The sequence below is a fragment of the Arvicola amphibius genome, chromosome 12, assembly GCF_903992535.2.
Source record: "Arvicola amphibius chromosome 12, mArvAmp1.2, whole genome shotgun sequence".
Classification (NCBI taxonomy): Eukaryota; Metazoa; Chordata; class Mammalia; order Rodentia; family Cricetidae; genus Arvicola; species Arvicola amphibius.
Genome location: NC_052058.2, coordinates 138,125,786 through 138,144,973, shown reverse-complemented (window position 1 = coordinate 138,144,973; position 19,188 = coordinate 138,125,786). Strand labels below are relative to the sequence as shown.

At 47.3% G+C, this 19,188-nt stretch overlaps 1 protein-coding gene and 1 long non-coding RNA gene across 4 annotated transcripts in view; one reads left to right on the top strand and one right to left on the bottom strand.

The window, feature by feature from the left end:
* Positions 1-19,188, bottom strand: part of Pcsk6 (proprotein convertase subtilisin/kexin type 6) — a 187,502-nt gene that overhangs the window by 115,267 nt on the left and 53,047 nt on the right. For both annotated transcript variants that reach the window (XM_038313476.1, XM_038313478.1), the window contains exons 3-5: positions 3,207-3,311; positions 1,922-2,065; positions 679-755 (exon numbers count right to left, since the gene is read on the bottom strand). In XM_038313476.1, coding sequence (XP_038169404.1) covers positions 679-755; positions 1,922-2,065; positions 3,207-3,311 — 326 coding nt within the window. The remainder of the gene's footprint in view (positions 1-678; positions 756-1,921; positions 2,066-3,206; positions 3,312-19,188) is intronic.
* Positions 8,000-18,947, top strand: LOC119802534. Of its 2 annotated transcripts, XR_005283454.1 has the most exons (3): positions 8,000-8,768; positions 15,779-16,447; positions 17,468-18,947. It is a non-coding gene; the product is annotated as an uncharacterized LOC119802534 (long non-coding RNA). The 2 variants fall into 2 exon arrangements; XR_005283453.1 differs by having other exon boundaries at positions 15,779-18,947.

The following is a 19,188-nucleotide window of genomic DNA, read 5'->3' as shown; positions in this document are numbered from 1 at the left end:
AGGCAAGCTGACAGAGAAAAGACAAGTAGGGCCCCATGACGGAAATCCCAGGAGCAACCCCAGGTCACGTGACCTCTTGAGGTCACCTGAGTGGCAACTAACACCAGTGTAAACAATGCCCACAGGTCACCTCACTTACCCATCTCAGTAACCCTTGAGCTAGGGACACCATCTGCATGGAACAGCCTCCAGGACACAAGGACTGTCTCAGCAAGGCTTCTCAAATGTGCACAAACATCACACAAGCAGTGGGGTGGAGAGCAGGGATTTGAACTCTTTATTTGTTCAGTGTCGTTCATGCCTTTCTGTCTTGGTCATAAGGTCAAAAGCTCAAACATGACCTGTGTGGCTAACAGACCAAGCTGATGTTTGAATACCATTAGTCACGGAGAATCCAAAACAAAGGTGATTCCTTTAAATATCCCACAAGGCTAGAAACAGGGACAGTGTTTCACACCATCTCTGTCTGGCCAGCAGAGGTAACTCCTAAAAGAGGAGGTTAACTCCAAAGAAGTCACCTGTGCCCAAGGAGCTGTGGTAAAGCGACCTTTGAGACCTAGACATGCCCTGAACAACACCCAGGCAGGAGAAGAGTGCAGAGCCAGCACTTCTGCAGGCCTCCTCTTTGCACACAAGGAAAGGAAGATAAGCCAGGAAGGAGGCCGCAAAGGGACATACTTATTCTCATTGCTGGCATCATATCGTGGAGATGGGTCATAATCATTTCCGTTGACATCATAGCTTGCGTAGGAATCCTAGGAGTTAAATCATGGTTAGCAAAGATTAGAGACACAATGTACGACAGCCCCAATTTAAACTTTCCCTACACCACGCTTAGAAAATGAAGAAAATCATAACCGGGGTTACTGTGAGGGTCACCACCATCCTACACACCTTTCACTGTGGTGAAATATATGGTACATAAAATCTTATCTCAACTGCTTTCAAATGTATGGTTCAGTGCTGCTAAATTCACACACATTTTTTTTTTAATGCAGTTATCACGACCATTTGTCACTAGGACTTTTTCTCTGTGCAAAATGAAAAGCGTGTACTGATGAATCAGGAACTGCCCACTCCCTCCCTCCCCACGCCCTGGCGACCATGGACCTTTGTCTCTCTGTGACTCCCGATGTTCCACAGGAGCCACTCAGCCTTGGCTTTCTGGGGCAGCTCATTCCTCTCAGCATAAAGTCTTCAGGCCCCAGAACCTCCTTGATTTCATATTTTAACATGCATACTTCCCTTTACATATTTGTAATAATGGCACTCACACAAATTTCATCCTTCTTGGAAGACACATCACTACGTTCTCCAGTGTTAATGCAGTCTTCATCTCTAAGGGCTACATAGTTACCGCAAAAGCGGATTTTGTGGGGTTTACTTCACCACTCTTGACCCCAGGTATCTTAGAGGCTTAGTGCATTTCCCATATTGACTACATGCCAGGTTCTCCCCTTTATACTTACGAACTCATACAGTCCTTACAATAACCCTGTAAGAAGCAGTCCTCTCAGTCGCCCTATTTTACAGACGGTAACTCCGAGGAACAGAGAACTCAGGCAGCTTGCCTGGGGTCAAGCAAGTGACAGAGCCAGGAGAGGAACTTGGATTCCCTCAACCTAGACCCTGTGTTTTAACCCTGCAGTGACCCACAAGCTAATGTACATGTGATAAGCACCTCTGCACGCGAGTTTCTATTCTCTAGGCTACATTCTGGAAGCGAGTGACTCAAACGCGTGGGCGTATCCCTCTGCAAAGCCTTCCCTGGTGTGAAGGAGAACGCATCCCTGAGCCTTCCCAGGATGATTTTCATCGTTCCCTGATTTAATGTGTTTGGGGAAAAGGAAAGACAATTTGTCTGTATGTTATAACTGGTGTGGTTGAATACCATGTGTGTCAAGTCTGAGGTTGGACTTACATAGTTGGGGGCCAGGTCTGGGTGATTCCTTTCTATGCCATCATCAAGGATGGTGACCACCACGTTCTTTCCCGTGTAGCCTCGCTTCCATGCCGCCTGCACGTTCATCTCTGACCGACAGCGACTGTTCTTATCAGCACAATGCTGCAAACACAGAAGATGTGAAGCCCAGGGTGACACCTCTGACGCTGAGTGGCCACAGAATGTCAACCCAGACACTCCTGATGCCCATAGGGCACAGCATAGAAACCCAAACACTCCTGATACCCACAGGGCACAGCATGGAAACCCAGACACTCCTGATGCCCACAGGGCACAGCATGGAAACCCAGACACTCCTGATGCCCACAGGGCACAGTATGGAAACCCAAATACTCCTGATGCCCACAGGGCACAGCATGGAAACCCAGACACTCCTGATGCCCACAGAGCACAGCATGGAAACCCAGACAGTCCTGATGCCCATAGGGCACAGCATAGAAACCCAAACACTCCTGATGCCCACAGGGCACAGCACGGAAACCCAGACACTCCTGATACCCACAGGGCACAGCATGTCAACCCAGACACTCCTGATGCTCACAGGGCACAGCATGGAAAACCAGACACTTCTGATGCCCACGGGGCACAGCATGTCAACCCAGACACTCCTGATGCCCACAGGGCATAGCACAGAAACCCAAACACCCCTGATGCCCACAGGGCACAGCATGGAAACCCATATAGGGGCGACTATATTAGGAAGCAATGAAAAGCAGAGGGCTCCACCTTAGCAAAGATTTTCTTACATGTGGAGACTCCCTAGCTTCTCAGCATCTGACAGTGTGCTACCCTATGTCACTGTCTCCTGCTGGGGACACTGCCCAGGGACAGGTCCTCTCTCCTTAGTCCATGCTGCAGCCAGCATCAAAGCCCTTCCCTCTGTACAGAGGACTCTCTGGACTCTCACACAGGCTTGTTTGTGCTTTCATGTAGAGCAGTGGTTCTCAACCTGTGGGTTGCGAGCTCCACAGGGGTCACCTATCAGATACCCTGCGAGTCATCTATTTATATCAGGATTCATTACAGCAGCACCATTACCGTTATGGATTAGCAACAGCCTAATTTTATGGGGGGGGTCAGTGCAACACAAGGAACTATGTTGAGACCAGTGACACAGAGGGTTCACACTCAAGATGAAGGGGGTCTGTCCGGAGCTGTCCTGGGATCGCAAGGGAAAAGTCAACCCACTTCAGAGGAGCATGCTAATGTCCTAGAGAAGACAGAGATCCCATCCCCTACTCACCATGTACCACATGTTGGACCAAATGGGATCATTGAAATAGAGAGAGTCGCTTCGCGCCTGCCTCTTGACCCTGCGCTTCACTTCTTGTTGTTGGAGCCATTTTACCTACCGGAAAGCAACGTAGATATTATTTACTTCAAAGGTGTGATGTTTGCACAGGTAAAATACTTGCTGTGTGAGCCTGACAACCTGAGTGTAAGGAACCAAACATGATGCAATGGCTCATATCTCTAACCCAGCACCCCAACAGCGAGGTGGAGGAGCAGAGACAGGAGAATTGCCCAGAAGTTCCAAGGTCAGCTACTCTGGAGACTACAGTGTAGCAGCAACAACAGAGGCCCTATCTCAGAAGTGATGTGGAAGAGAACCAGCTTCGGGAAGCCTTCCTCTAACCTCCATATGCACACTGTGGTGTGCATGTGTGTGTGTTCACACACAAACACTTAAAAAAGGGTGGCAAGGTTGCTGAGTGGGTAAAACACTCAGCACACAAAACTGAGAAACCCATAACTTTGTGGAAGGGGAAAAACAACTCCATACTTAGCCTGTAGTCTCCACACACATGCTGTGTGTGACATTTGTGTGTGTGTGTGTGAATAAGCTAACCACAGGTAGATATTATCTGACAGATAGGTATATCTGATAGATAGGTACATCTATGATAGACAGATAGCTGATAAGTAGACAGAGCATTTATTTTTTTTTAAAAAGTGACCTCCCCAGGGGGTGTGGCACACGCCTTTAATCCTAGCACTAGGGAGGCAGAGGCAGGTGGATCTCTGTGGGTGTAAAGCCAGTCTGGTCTACAGAGTGAGTTCCAGCACAGCCAGGACTGTTACACAGAGAAATCCTTTCTCAAAAACAAACAAACAAACAAACAAACAAACAAAAACAAAAAAGTGGTCTCCCAACTTCAGTCTCTTCTAGACACTGGGTTTCCTTTGGTAAGATCTGGGTCACGGTAGGTGATCTAGATGGCATGCACCGAGGGACGCTTTTGACCCCATTTGAAAGCTTGCTGGCTTACTATGAATGGGGATGCTGCTGGTGCTGGTGACATAACAGACAGCCTTTGACCTTCTTCTCCCAGAAACAATAGACTGTGAAGGTGCCAAAAAGTTGATTGACAGCTGCTCCAAAAAAAGGAAACACAAATGGAAGGGAATGAAGAAACTGTTCCATCAGCTGGTACCAGAGGACACGAGGAAGTAAATAACCATAATTAATGTACCAGAAATCTGGGCAGCGACTAGAAACGCGGCCCCCAAACATGCACAGAGACGATCCAGAAAGGAAAACAGCAGAGGACTGACGTCAGCAATTCCTAGCTAGTGACATCACTGCTAATTCATAATCGAGATTTTAGAAATTTCTTTCACATGGTATTACTTTGCCTTCATGATCGAGCAAGAGTTTGAAAGGTGAAATAAATGAGACAGAAGACCAGAGATCCAGGACCCAGAATGACTGGGATAAACTCAGCCCCACACCTCGCGGTGCCTCCCGAGCCTCCCAAGCCTCAGTCTGTCTGTCTAAAGAATGGGCCTATCATCATGCATTCCGATGGCTGCTGCGTACACAGGGCATACAAAACACTCACACCAGTGCCCAGCATGCAGCATTATGCTTATTGTATGACACATTCTTTTCCGACTGCAGGAGCCTAGTCAAGACCCCAAGGTAGTGGAAGTGTTTTCTTTGGCCTTGCTGGCCCAGCTTGCAGCTGGGGTTCAGGCGGGTGCCGAGACTGGAAAGAGGAGATTGCAATCGTGCATCCAGTCCTTGTTCTCAAGGAGGCTGGACCCCATTCTGGGGCTTCCAACCCGAAGACAGTGGAGTGATGTCACTCTACATAAGACAGACTGCCTATAGGAGTTGGCACAGACAAGAGGAAAGAACAAGGGACAAAGGAACTCAAGGTCACTTCAAGGTTTCTGGGCCAAGGCTGGGGACTCTAGGCTTGTCCTAGACATTAGAATGGCTATCACAGATTCAACAAGGAGTGAGGTATTCTGGGGTCAAAGGTAAGATTCCCCTCTCTTCTGTAAGCCTCAGCTTCTCCATTTCTTGAAGGAGGGAACACTGAACCCCGATTGGGAGTCTGACAGGTGGACCATGGATGTCAAAGCTCCCTGGTATGCAGGGCAAAACCTGTAGGAGGAAGCATAGGCTGACCCACCCCTGATAGGATCTATCTACAAATCATCTGTATACTAGGTTTATTAGCAACCCTGCAAGAGAGCTGGGAATGGGTGCACACCCCATCAATCCTAGTACTTGGGAGGCAAGAGGTTCAATTCAAATTCTAGGCCAGCCAGAGCTACATAGCAAGACACTGTCTCAAATATAACAACAGAGAAATCCTACAAAGGGCTCAAAATCAGTTTGGGGTTAGGCAGTTTAAAAGCTCTGGCCCCAGGTCCGGGGCAGTTCTTAAGTGCCACGGACAGGGGTTTTGCTCATCACAGCCACTCACGGCATTTTACAGCATCCCCACATACGCTGCTACCGGAACAGAAAGCACTACCTGGTATGAGAGATGTAAGGCACTGTTTCCACAGCTGCTAAACACCTCGTTACAAAACAGAGTGGACGTCTCTGGTTCTGTCCTCTCTGAGATGATGCCATCCCTCCAGCCATGCTGAGAGCTCTTGACTTACTGTCACCTTAAACACCTAGAGCCCTGGTGCTACCAGGCCTCATTTCCGCTCGAGAAGGTAGCTATGCTTTCTGAGCCTGGGTAGATGGTATGGGGAAACAAGTTTGCAGGATGGAGTTGCCAGCTGAATGAGTTGCGCATCCCAGCTCCTGGTCATGGCTGGGCTCTGGGGAAGGGCCCCATGCTGACACGGTTCTGCGGGGGTGGGAGGGAGCTGTGACAGCACTGGATGTACAATACGATTTGGAGTTCCCAACAGTATGCTCTCTCTCCTCGTTATAAATCTCTCCCAGTGACAGGTGAAAGTGACCACGACAGTCTCAGAGCAATGAAACCAAACAGCATGGATTATGTACCCAGTGTGGGCTGTCTAGGGTCAACGCTGTGAACAGGGACCCGGGTCAGCATAAGCACAATGGCTAACCTGGCTAGCTGGCACCCAATCTTTTTCTCAGGCTCTGGCCACTGCCTAACTCCTCACCTGTCTCTGGGAAAGGGCAACAGGACTCCCAAGCTCACTTCTGGATTGTCATAAAGAATAAGCTAAATTTCCATCCTGACTTCTCTACATAGTGGTTGGTCATCCTGGGATCACATAGTCACCTGCTCACTCAACAGAGATGTGCAGGAGAATTCCATGGGCCCAGTGCTAAGTTCTGAGGAGACGAGGGTAAACATACTTGGTTCTTGACCAAGGCCAACATGCCAGTCCCCCACCCCAGCTGGATGTGAGGCTCTGTGTGGGTGCTCTCAGATTAGAGCCACCTAGCTACTCTAAGAAGGCCAGAAATATGCATGTATCCCAAAACCAAATGGCTGAAGCTTCACCTCCCCCATCAGACAAAAACCACCCATGCACACAGAAGGGTCCTTTGCCTAGGCGTGTCCAAGACTCTCATTATGTCCATGACTAACATGATTTACAGCAAAAGACCATATTACTAAGGTCTCTAACAGATCCCTCTTGGGACTGATGCTTCTGTAGAAATTGAAAGCAAATGTTGAGGAGCTGAGGGCTGATAACGTGTCTTTTGGACTATTTTACCCTGAGTATGTAGTTATCTATATTAGAAAAAGCAACATGAGAATCTCTTTGGGTTAAGTATTGCCCATTACCGTGGTTTGAATGAGTGTGAATGTCCACCATGGGCTCAGACTTTTTTATTTTTTTAGTGGTGGGGGGATGGAGGCTTCTGCATTTCTAGTTAGCTCTATTTGCTTCCTGTTTGTAGAAAAGATGTGCGCTTTCAGCTTCCTGATCCAGTCCCCATTCCTGCCGCATTTGGGGCTCCCAACCCTCTGAAGCTTACAGCCTAAATAAGGCCTTCCTTCTGTAAGCTGTGTTAGTTTTGGTATTCTTATCTTAGCAAGGGAAAAGGAACCAGTCCAGACCTTGGAACCAGCGAGCAGGCTGTTGCTGTCAAGAACATGGTCATGCTGCTGTTCTGAAGGAATACGGAAGAAGACTTTGCAACTTGGGACTAGAAAAGAGGTTAAAGGCGGTAAGCGGGGCTTGATGGGCCATTCCATAAGCAGCCTGGAAGGCAGGAGTGCTGCAAGAAACAGGGACTGTGGCTGAAGAGGTTCCAGAGGGAAATGACAGTGGGAACTGGGCTAGAGGCCAATCCCTACGATACTTGGCAAAGAATCTGGTCACTTTCCACCCTAGTCCTAAGAACTTGCCTGAGGCTAAATAAAAAAAAATCAATGAACTAATTTCTTTGGCTGAGAGGATTTCAAAGCATAGCATTGAACCTGTGGCTTGGTTACTATTAACAACTCTTATGCAGGTCTACAGTTAAAAGGAATAGGCAGGGTAGAAAAAAAATACAAGACGTAAAGTTTAGAGAGGAAGAAAAGCACTAAAAAGCTTTAATGTTACACCCAAAGCCTGTACTGGAAGATGGTGGAGGAGGGGCATCTGTGTATGTGCTACTTTCATTGGTTAATAAAGAAACTGCCTTGGCCCTTTGATAGGACAGAAAAATAGGTAGGCGGGGAAGACAGAATTCTGGGAGGAAGAAGGCAGTGAGACAGACGCCATGGAGCCAGGCGCCTGGTCAGACATGCTTAATCTTTCCTCCCAGTAAGCCACCACCTCGTGGTGCTACACAGATTATTAGAAATGGGTTAATCAAGATGTGAGAGCTAGCCAATAAGAAGCTAGAGCTAATGGGCCAAGCAGTGTTTAAATGAATACAATTTGTGTGTTGTTATTTGGGTGTAAAGCTAGCCATGCGGGAGCTGGGTGGCAGGACACGGCCTGCCGCTCCTTTTACAGGAAGAGGGGCTATAACTGCTCAGATCAGCAGCATTAAGGAGAAAGCCAACTATACTGGAACAAAGGGAAGGGTGTTCAAGGGGAGACCCCCTATCTCCTAACCCTCACCACCAAGCTCCCAACTTGTGAAAGAGAACCCGTAGTGCTTCTGCTTCTAGGAAACAACTTGATCCCAAAGCCAATGTGATTCAAGAGGGCAGGGGCCATCCCAAGCTGTAGCCAAACCTGGCAGTGTTGCCCGTTTGCTGCTGGCTCCAGAGTATGAAAGACACAAGAGGGGAAAGATCATGGTTCTTCTTCCTCTGTAGTGTCAGAGAGCCATGACGGCCAGGCACTGTGGCAGGGGGGTCCTGTTTTACAAAGCTGTGAAAGGGAAACCTGGGCTGCAGAGGAGATCACAGACATCAGCGATGCCTCAGCTGTTAGCTGCCAAGGGGAGCGACAGACGGGGGGAGGGGGACCAGTCTCGAGATGCGTGTCAGTGACTGCAACACTGGAACGAACGGTGGAGACTTTTAAGCCACTGGAACCAGGAGATCCACAGAGCTGTGTTTGCTTTGCTGGAATCCGGTTTTGCTGTAGTCCAGGATCTCCTCACCACGCTCCCATTCCTCCCTTCCAGGTTGGTAATGTATAATCTGTGCTGTTATATGTTGGAAGTATGTGATTTGATTGTTGATTTTACAGGGCGCTGTAGTTCAGAAACTGCCTTGAATCTCAGAAACTTTGGACTTTGAGACAGTGTTGAGACTGAGAAACCCTACGGGGACTTTAAAAGATGAACAAAATGAATTTTGCATTATGTTAAGGCAATGGGTCTTAATAAGCCCCTCTCCTAAGAGAGTTAGTGTACATAGGAAGTCTTCGTGCTTCTCTGGCAGCAGGCCTGACTATCTCTTCCCACTAAAGCTTCATTCACGCCCTTTGCACCAGACGCCGTACACTGTGTGAGGTGGTCAGACTTTCTCCCTGTGAGAAATGTACATACAGCAAGAGACAACAGTACATATTGATTCGGCTTTCGAGTTCACAGTATGAAACTTGGAAAAACAAGGTCTAAACTCAAGTAAGCTCATGTCTGAGTGGCCCTGGCCTCCGTTTCTGACTGCACGGCTTTAGAGCTGCTACGGTTGGCAAGCGTGGTGCGAGCCTAACCTTGAAGAAGTGAGGTCCCGACTGGCGCTGTGGGCCAGCAGTAGAATGCTTGCCTAGTGGCATGTACAAGGTACTGGGCTTCATCCCCAGCAGGGGACTGGGGGAGCTATGTCACTGGGGTACACTTTTGAGGGATATTGTCCTGGACCTTCCTTGCTCTTTGCTCCCCAGCTGCTGTGGGGCGAATCTACCTTCCCTGTCATGTGCTCCCTTTATGATGTGGTATGTTGTCACAGGAACAAAAAAATAGGATGGTGGTTCTCAACCCGTAGGTCGTGGCCCTTTTGGGGGTTGAATGACTCTTTCACAGGGCTTGACCTAAGAGCGCCAGAAAACACAGATATGTACATTATGACTCACAGTTATGAAGTAGTAATGATAATAATTTTATGGTTGGGGTCACCACATCATGAGGGTCGTAGTGTTAGGAAGGTTGAGAACCATGGCAGTAGGATCAGATAACTATGAACTCAAAGCTCCGAAATTGAGGCAAAAAGAAAAAAATATCCTATTTTTAAATCAAACTTTAAATTATTAAACTGAGTAATGCATTGTGGCATTTTTATACCTATACCATTATACTTTGTTCTAGTTCACCCCCCACCCTTGTCCCAAGTTGATTTATCTCAGGTATTTGGCATGTGACACAAAAGTGAATTTAAAACGGTGGTCCACTTATCCTATGCTGCCCTACAGCCACGTAGGCAGGGTCTAAGTCCTGTTGCTGTTGTATTTCACCATGCTCGGCAGTGCATGACACTCAGATGGAGTTCATTAATGCTTCCTGGATGAAGAAATGAAGCCGTGACTCAGATTTTAAATATGAATATGCTTCGGGTCGTGTATAAGATATGACCATAAACAGACTTTTAGGAACATACTTCTGAGTTGAAAAAATAATTTAGATTGATCTCTTTTTCTTTTTTGAGACAGGGTCTCACTATGTTGCTTCTGCGAGTCTGGGACTCACTCTGTAGCTCAGGCTGGTCTTGAACTTACAACCCTCTGCTGCAGACTAATAAAGCTGGAATACAGGCATGTACTGGCATGCCCACAGCCAGCTTGGGTACTGACTACTGTATGTTTGTTTAGTTTTTGTGGAACATCAACAATAAGTGATTTGGGCTGGGAGCAAGGCTACTAAACACACTCCTACCATGCACAAACCCTGCCCATGGCCAACTGTTGCAAAACGTCTTCATTTTGATTTCTTTAAACTTTATTCTGACCCCTTTTTTTCTCCTCTCCACTTCTGTTTGTTTCCTGCTAAGCTGACACCAGAATTACCCTACAAAGTTCTTTGCTCCAGGAAAGTCTTCCCAGGATTCCACGCAGAGCGGCACTTTGGCAGTAACTGCAGCCCACACACCGCCTCGCCCCAACCCTATATTTTATTTTCCAGCAAATGTCCAACTTCGTTCTAGAAGTCAAGTGAAAATCCAGCCTCTCTGGAATGTGTACAAGATGAGATACCATTTACAGACAGCCATAGGATCCCACACGAAGAAGCAGAGGCCTAGTGGCAGAGGGCAGGGCTGGGGAGTGTGGGGAGAGCCTGACAGGGCTGCAGGAAACAGCCTGCAGGTGTCATGGGCCATTAGTGTGACCTCATTGTTCATCTAGTTCCAGTGGCATCCTTAGCTGCTTCCTCTTCCTCTGAGAGGAGAGCCCGGTTGACACATTGGTCCTGGGTATCACTAACAACAAAGGGCTGTTTTGAAAAGTCCTTGCATGTGACAGTCCTGACACAGAGAGCATAAGACTCTTACTTGTGCCCTACCCAAAGTCATGTATGATGTCAAACCCTTTCCTGCCCAAGAAGGGTTTGCTACAGTCTCAGAAACCCCAGCAAGCTTCCCCAGGGAGGCCCCTTTCTATATGCGAGCTTAGGGTTCACAGTGTGGATGGATAGAGGTAAGACAATAAAGGACATTCACAGAGGCCTCTGTACTGAAAGCTCCTACACAGGATGGCAGGGGAAAGCACATATGAGAACCAAACCACTCTTTAGGCACTCAGCAGTGGGTCTCTCCTACTGGGCCTTGAATGGATTCTGTGCTCCATGCACAGTGGTCCCCAGAGCAAAGGGGACAGCTCCTGGCAACTCTCTCTCTCCCCTGTGCCTTTTGGCTTCATTAGAGAAGTGGACTTTATTCCGTAAATGTAAAAGAACAAGAGGGACTTCTGTATGGTAAGGCAGCCTGAGTACCCACCCTGCAGATCAGTAGAGGAATCAGAGGCCCTGTTCCCGGAGCCCAGGAACCATTGAATCCCGCAGAAGGGAGCAGCTGGGGAAACAGGCCTGTGTAGACAGTCAGATATCCTGCCAGGGCCTCAGTTTCCAAACCACAGAAGTGTGTGGGCTTGGCCAGCCCATCTCTAAGTCCTTGCACTCAACGAGGTGATCACAGTTAGTTTATGCTGACTGATTTAAAGACCTTGCTGGGCCAACTTCCAGCCTGCTGAAAAGCTCAACATGGCGAGTTAGGTGAGGAAGAGAATGTTCGCCAATGATTACACAACCCCATACAGCTTGCGTGTGCACAAGAGGTGTACAGACGTGAGAGGAAGTTAAGTTGGACCCATAGCCCTAAAGGAGTGGAAGAACAAGCTGGAGTCCTGGGACTTCTGGGAACTGTGTGGAAACGCTACAGGAATGGGCATGGGGTTTTTGTTCTACCATAACCTTGATCTGTTTGTCAAAAGGGCCTCGGTCTCACTGTGATTAGGAACACGGAGTAAATCTAAAAAGCCAGACGTCTGGCCACCCCTTGCCCTCCTCTTCGACCACCTACATCACGAGAACATAAAAGGAAAAGCATATATTTTTACTGAAGGGCAAAAATTTTAAACATTAAGAAAATGTCCTTGGCTCGTGCCTCCACGCTGGATGTCCTGATGCTACCCACATTTCTGAGTAGACTAAAGGCCCTCCTGCTCTTTTATTATTAATATTTTTCATTTATTTTACATACCAACCACAGTTTCCCCTCTCTTTCCCTTCCACCACCTCCCCCCACTTACCACCCCCCATCCACTCCTCCTGGTCTCTGTTCAGAAAGGGCAGGCAATGGCCCTCTTATTTGGAGTTCGATGGCTCTATGTCTGTAGTTATGGCTTCGATGGTCCCTGCGTGTCATTCCCATCTACATGCCCTACTGTTGCCCACTGTGTTGGACTAAGCAGAGGACAAAGATGTGCTGCTGCCTCTAGACTTTCCTGACCTCCTGACTCTTTCTCCCTTGCGCTTTTCTCCTTTGGTCTCTGATGAAAAGTTGTTGATTGGCCACTTTGAAAGTTTAAACTAAGAACAATGTACTGTGTTAGAGCAAGGAAATAAAACTCATGGATTAAAATGCAACAGTGGCAGCAATGACGAAAAGATCACAGGGCAGTGGTGGAGCACGCCATTAATCCCAGCACTTGAGAAGCAGAGGCAGGTGGATCTCTGAGTTCGAGGCCAGCCTGGTCTACAGAGTGAGTGCCAAGACAGCCAGGGCTACCCAAAGAAACCCTGCCTCAAAAAACAAAACAAAACAAAAAACCATAGGGTTAAACTAGGTTCATGGAAATGAAAGGGTTTTTTCTGCACTTGTGGATGTGACAGCGATCACCTCCTTGGAGACCAGGAGAACTATCTAGGCTTCTGGCTTCATCTGAGCTGGTCTTAGTAGGATGCCTGAGCCCACTTGGAGTGCTGCACTTCTGCTTGGGGTTGGCATCGAGTAGACACCCGGTTGCTATGCCAATTGTATACATAAGCCAGGGCAGTAGACAATGGGAAAAAGTTAAGAAACCCAGGAAATAAAACATACTCTAACTCAGCCTAGAATCCCACCAGTATTACCCTCTCGTGTCACCAAGGCAACAGGGAAGCAACCCCTCCCCTCCCCTCTTCACCTGCAGCCACAGAAAAACACTGTAGAAGCCATTTCTTGAATTCTATTTAGTGTGATGATATTTTGTGTGTGATCTAACAAATAAAGCTTGCCTGAAGATCAGAGTGTGGACCTAAGCTACTAGTTAGCCATAGAGGCCAGGCAGTGGTGGCACACACCTTTAATCCCAGCACTGGGGAGTCAGAGGGCAGTCTCTGTGAGTTCAAGGCTACCCTGGGCTACACTAGATCGATCCAGTTTAAAACAGAAACAGAGCCAGGCAGTTGTGACTCATACCTTTAATCCCAGTACACGGGAGTCACATGCCTTTAATCCCAGCACTAGGGAAGTGGAGACAGGAGATGGCTGAGCAGAGAGAGGAATATAAAGCAGGGGGAAGGGAGACATGAGTTTCGGGAATTCAGTCTAAGGATTCATATAGACAGGATCTTGCCCCCTTGGTTCTGAGGATTCCACAGGGGTAAGAACTAGTGGCTGGCTGCTTTGTTTCTCTGATCTTTCAGCTTTTACACCCTAATATTTGACTCCGGGTTTTTATTATTAAGACCAATTAGAATTCATGCTAAAAATGTGAGCAATATGTCAGTGGGTGCTTTGGAAATTAAAACTGTTCATTCATCCGTAAGTTATTTCTCACTTTGCTGAAGGACATAGAAGGTGCTAGAAAGTGCCAATCTCTCATCAACCGTCACCGGCTTCCAGTTACTGAAGACAGAGCTGTGGTCACAGCCCAGTTTGGTCAGTCCTTAGGGCTGAATTGTGTCTCCCCCTAGATTCTTATGCTGAAGTCCTAAGCCCCAGTATCTCAGAATGAGACTGTGATGCTCAAACCCATGGCCTCACACATGTTAGGCAAGTGTTCTGCCACTAGCCACACCCCAACCTCTGGAGACAGTCTTTAAAGAGACAGATTGAGTTAAAGTGAGGTCATTAGGGGAGGCCTTCATCCATTATTACTGATGTCCTCATGTGAGATTAGGGCACAGATGTGCACTGAGGGAGACCATGTGAGGACACAGCAGGAGCACAGCAATGTGCAGCAGACTTCAGCAGAATCCACCCAGCAGAAACCCTCATCTTCTCCTCCTGGCCTCCATGACTGTGAGACAGAACCATCTGTTATTTAAGCCACCCAGTCTGTGGCCCTTTATCACAGCAACCCTAGCAGACACCGATCCACACTGCTGGTGTCTAACATGATGGTTTTGGCAACATGGTAAGGCTTTCAGAATTCAGGCTTTCTTGTGGGCTTCGTTTTAAGTGAGTTAGGGTGAGCCACAATTTCTATCCCAGACATTTAGAAAGAAAGAAGCTGGTATGCAAATGAAGACAGGTAGATGCTGTATACACAAGTGAAAATTGAGGGGCATTTCAATAAACATTTATTTAGCATCTGTTAGCTTTTACTGGGCAACTGCTGGGCTTGTAGGGAGAATAAAAACAAACGAGATACGGCCTTGGCTCCCAGCAAGTTTGTATTATGTTGGCAAGAAATGGGCTTTTGTATTTCTATGTCCAAGCTCCTCTTCCCAAGAGCATCTATGAAGCTGGTTGGTTTGCCTTCCCGTTACCTCTCCATTGGTTCTATTGGTGGTAGCCTACTGGATGACGCTACTGGATGATCATTCTAGATCTCAGTGACACCATATGCAGATTCCTGCCAACTCTGTGTCTGTCACTGCCCATATCCCAAGCAAACTACTAGTCGTGGTTGTCATTCCTATCAAATACTATGGTATGCATCCATTCAGGCTACATCTAGACCACAAATATACAACTGTAGAAGGAGCAGACCATGTCTGAGAATTTTGATTGAATGCTTGGCTTCCTGGTAGCAGGGCTATTTGAGACCAGAGTCTGGGAAGAGGAAAGATGAACAAAGATGAGCAAAGGCTGAATGGGGTGAAGAGAGAAGTCCTCCAAAGGGGACTCTAAAGCCTGGCGAGGTTGGGCTCAGGGGAACCACAGGGGTAGTGTCCACTCGACACAGTGGCAATAGGGAGTTTCATAGGATCCCTTGGGAGTGTGAAGAGGTTAGCTGTGGGCCAGAAGTGACTAGGGAGCTCTCAGGAGGACATCAGGGAGGGTGGTGTTGTGATGCAAGGGACAGCAATCAGGATATGGACAGGACTCTGCAGGAAGGGGGCTGGCCCCCACCAAAGAAGCAGGTAGGGGAGGGCAAGATCGCCAGCTCAAGCCAGAGAACACAAAGGGATACTTCTCTTTGAGACTGTGAGGCCTTAGGGATGTCACCGAGGCACCTAAGCAGAAGTGCCAGTATGCAGGTAATATTACGAAACATCATCTTAAGGTGCATTTTAAAATCCAAATCCTTTGCCAACTGCCAGTAGTCATGTCCTAGAATCAGTTCTGATGAAGAGAGGCAACTCGTGGCTGTCTTCTGTACTCCTTGGGAAGAGAATGACAGTCTAGGAGACCTCCAGTCAGGGTGCCTAGAGAGTTCTCCCTACCCCCGTGGGCAGATCCACCCTGGGCAGAAGCAGCCTGCCTATTACATAATCCATTGATCCCCAAGACCACTGTGGTCACTCGCTGTCTGTGTGTTCCTATTTGCCAGGAACTTTCTGTTTGTTTGCCATCTGAACAGCTCCCACACACAAACTGTCAGATAAAACTCCATCTGTGGTTAATGGAAAGATCTGCTTCAACGTTGCTTCAGCGCTGGAAAGAAACCCGAGCTTTGATTAAACTCTGGGGCAAAGTCCCATCCTACAGCAGCATGCCTGTCGCAGCCCTGAAATCAGGCTGCGGCTGTGAAACATGGAATTACTGACTGGAGGCACCGGCTGGAAGGCCCCCACTGCCCGGAAGCAGCCACTGAGGCCCCCTCCAATAACAGCTCCATCTCTCCACTTCCGTCATCCAACTGGCTGAGCACCAAAGGAAGAGAAAGGGCTGAACCAGAGTCATCGAGCTAAAATGCAGGGTTTGGAAGACAGGCAGCAGCGTCTACACTATAAGCCAGCTTGGAACAGAATCAGAACGAGTAATTTTTAAAAAATTTGTGAGCCCTTTCAGCTATTGGCCGAGGCTTCTGTAACATCTGCCCTTCCTTCTCCAGACGTTTAGCAAAAGAACAAGTTAAAGCAAACACTCTCAGCTTGCTTAAATGACAGCCCTTAGGAAAGCCCAGGGACTGATACTGCACACTGGGAATATGTGGGTTTTTCTCCCTGTGATAGGGCTGATCAACAAGGCAAAGCAAGATGGCTCTTTCAAAGACAGGGTAAGTCATATAAAGGATAATTAAGAGTATAAACAATGGCTTAGCAGTTAAAAGCACTGACTACTCTTCCAGAGGACCCGAGTTCAATTCCTAGCACCCACATGTCAGCTCACAATTGTCTATAACTCCAGTTTCAGGGGATCTAACACAGTCTTCCACACTTCCACGGGAACTGCATGCATATGATGCACAGTTATACATGCAGGCAAAACACCCATCCGCAAAAAATAAAAGTAAATACATATGTGTATTTTTTAAAAAAGAATGTATGGAAAGTGACGATATATGCCAGCATAGGATCAGTGTCCAAAGACGCCTAGCAGGTGTCATAGCACATACGTATCTGTGCGTCTAAAGACGAGCACCCCCACTTCACTGCCTCCCTCCTGTATTTTCTTTAAACAAATGCACACCCCATCGGTTTTATGTGATGTTGGGGTGGACTGTAAATTCTACCACTCATCAAAGCACTTTGATACAACAGAGACTGGAATGACTAAAATAAAATACCATCTGTATTCGATTGGACTTTCCTCCGAGGCCCTATAACATTCATTTCCAGTTTGATCATTCCTGCACATGGGCAACTACGTTCCAATGTCTCTGAATAGTATTATATCATCTTTTCCTTTTGTTCATAATATTAATTACAGAATATTCCAGATGTAAAGGTAGCATAAGAAGGCTTTGCTAATGTAGGAAAATGGTTCAGAGAAGAGACAAAACTACATAATCCTATGAAACAGCTGATTTAATCAAACAGTTAATTGGAAATGACTCGGGAAAGTAAATATTCATTAGACGGACAGTTGACTCATTTGGCTTGCCTTAAAACTAGACCGTGTAAACAGGGGTATTTCATTTGTGGTTCTGAATTCCTAATTGGTTTCTATGCTTTCTCTGGGGTTGAAGCTTTAATTAGAACGGAGGGTGACCATCCGCCAATCACGGGCAGGTTGTAGGCAGGGCTGGGATGGTCTGGCTTTTCACCTTTTTTCTCTTCATTTTTTTTACTGGCAGGATGCTTGGATGGCAGCCCTGCCAGGAGCTACGAAACTGGGTAAAAGGGACTTTTATTTGGAAAAATTAACAAAGGCAGAGTCTTGCCCTAGGAAGTCTGTCCTTCCTTCTGCTTCCTTCAAGGATACAACTGCAGGGTCCAGAGGCTTACAACTGTAATGACAGCATTTGGGAAACTGAGGCAGGAGGACTGCCATAAATCCTATGCTACCATGGGTTCCACAGTAGGGTCTGGGTCCACACGTGATACAGAATGAACACCTGTATCACATAAAATAAAACAACTGATCCCCGGGAACACTTTGTCCCCAGAACCAAACTGAACACAGTCCTTTCAACACACCCAAAATAAATCAGCGGAACATCTCAGCTGTTGCATACAGGTAGGACTAAAGGCATCCAGCCATGGGAACCCCTTGGAATATGTCCCCGCCTCCCTGCCTGCATGGCCCATGCATAAACCTTCTGTCTCAGCATCACTGTGGCCTCACGATTATGGGACCTTTTGAGCAGCTCTGAATTCCACAATTATATAGTTAATGTTTTTGGAAAAGAAAGAATGCCCAGGGAGAGAGCTAAGGAAGGTTTAACATTGCCAGGGCTGGTGGGTCTCATTTGTAATCTCAGCTACTCAAGAGGCTGAGTCAGGAGGATCAAAAGTTCTGCCAAAGCAAGTTATATAAACTCTGTTTCTAAATTTTAAAAAAAATGCAAAAGGGGGCTTAAAATGTCACTCAGTAGAAGAGCACTCACTTAGCATATGGGAGGTCCTGGGTTCAACCCCCAGCACCCCTAACCCAAACAAAATACCACAAAGGTTTAAAACAGGAAGGAGACAATGTATTCTCTGTCTCCTATATTGACTGCTATTTGTCTGAACACCAAGAAGCAGTTTTAATTCTTGGAAGCCCCCTTGAAAGAGGGCCAGGAGCCAAGTCTCTTGGCAAAGAGCATCCATGTCAGAACATTCCCTATACAAATACTTTGTCCCAAATTTTAACTCCCTGAGAGGTAGGACTTCAGATGAAGGAAAAGCTGCCTTTACCAGACACGTCAACTACTTGCTCGGAGTGAAACCGTGGTGGGGTCATGTGGTGGTGACTCCCTTGTTAGCTTAGATGTTCCACTAAGATGACAGGTGATGGAGGGGTCACTGTCAGCATCACAGGACCTGTCAAACCTCTGCGTGTTCAGCCTGTGCCCTGGAACGGGGTGCCCTGGAATGGAGTGCCCTGTTGCCCTTCTCTATACAGCCCTGAGGACTATGTGGCCCACTCTTTCCTACTTTCTCTCACTCTGGAAGGCTGAGCAGCTATGGTATGGCTTTGCTTCCTAAGGAAAGGGAGTGCCCTTGCTCCTTCGGAAAACGTTTCTCCATGTTCCTTATTGTGAGCACAGTAGATATAATCATAACCCATGTAATTAGGTGAGATGGTGTGCACTAATAAACATTAAATTCTTTTCCTTGTTGAAAGACTAACATCCATTCTTGTGTTTATCCATCTAATCATCCATTCGCCCACTAGTCCACCTATCTATTCACCCATGCGTCCCTCATCCATGTGTCCATCCATCCAACCCTCATCCATGTGTCCATCCATCCATCCATCATCCATGTGTCCATCCATCCATCCCTCATCCATGTGTCCATCCATTCATCCATCCCTCCATTTATCCATACACCCACCCATAAACCCATTCATCCATATATCCATCCACTG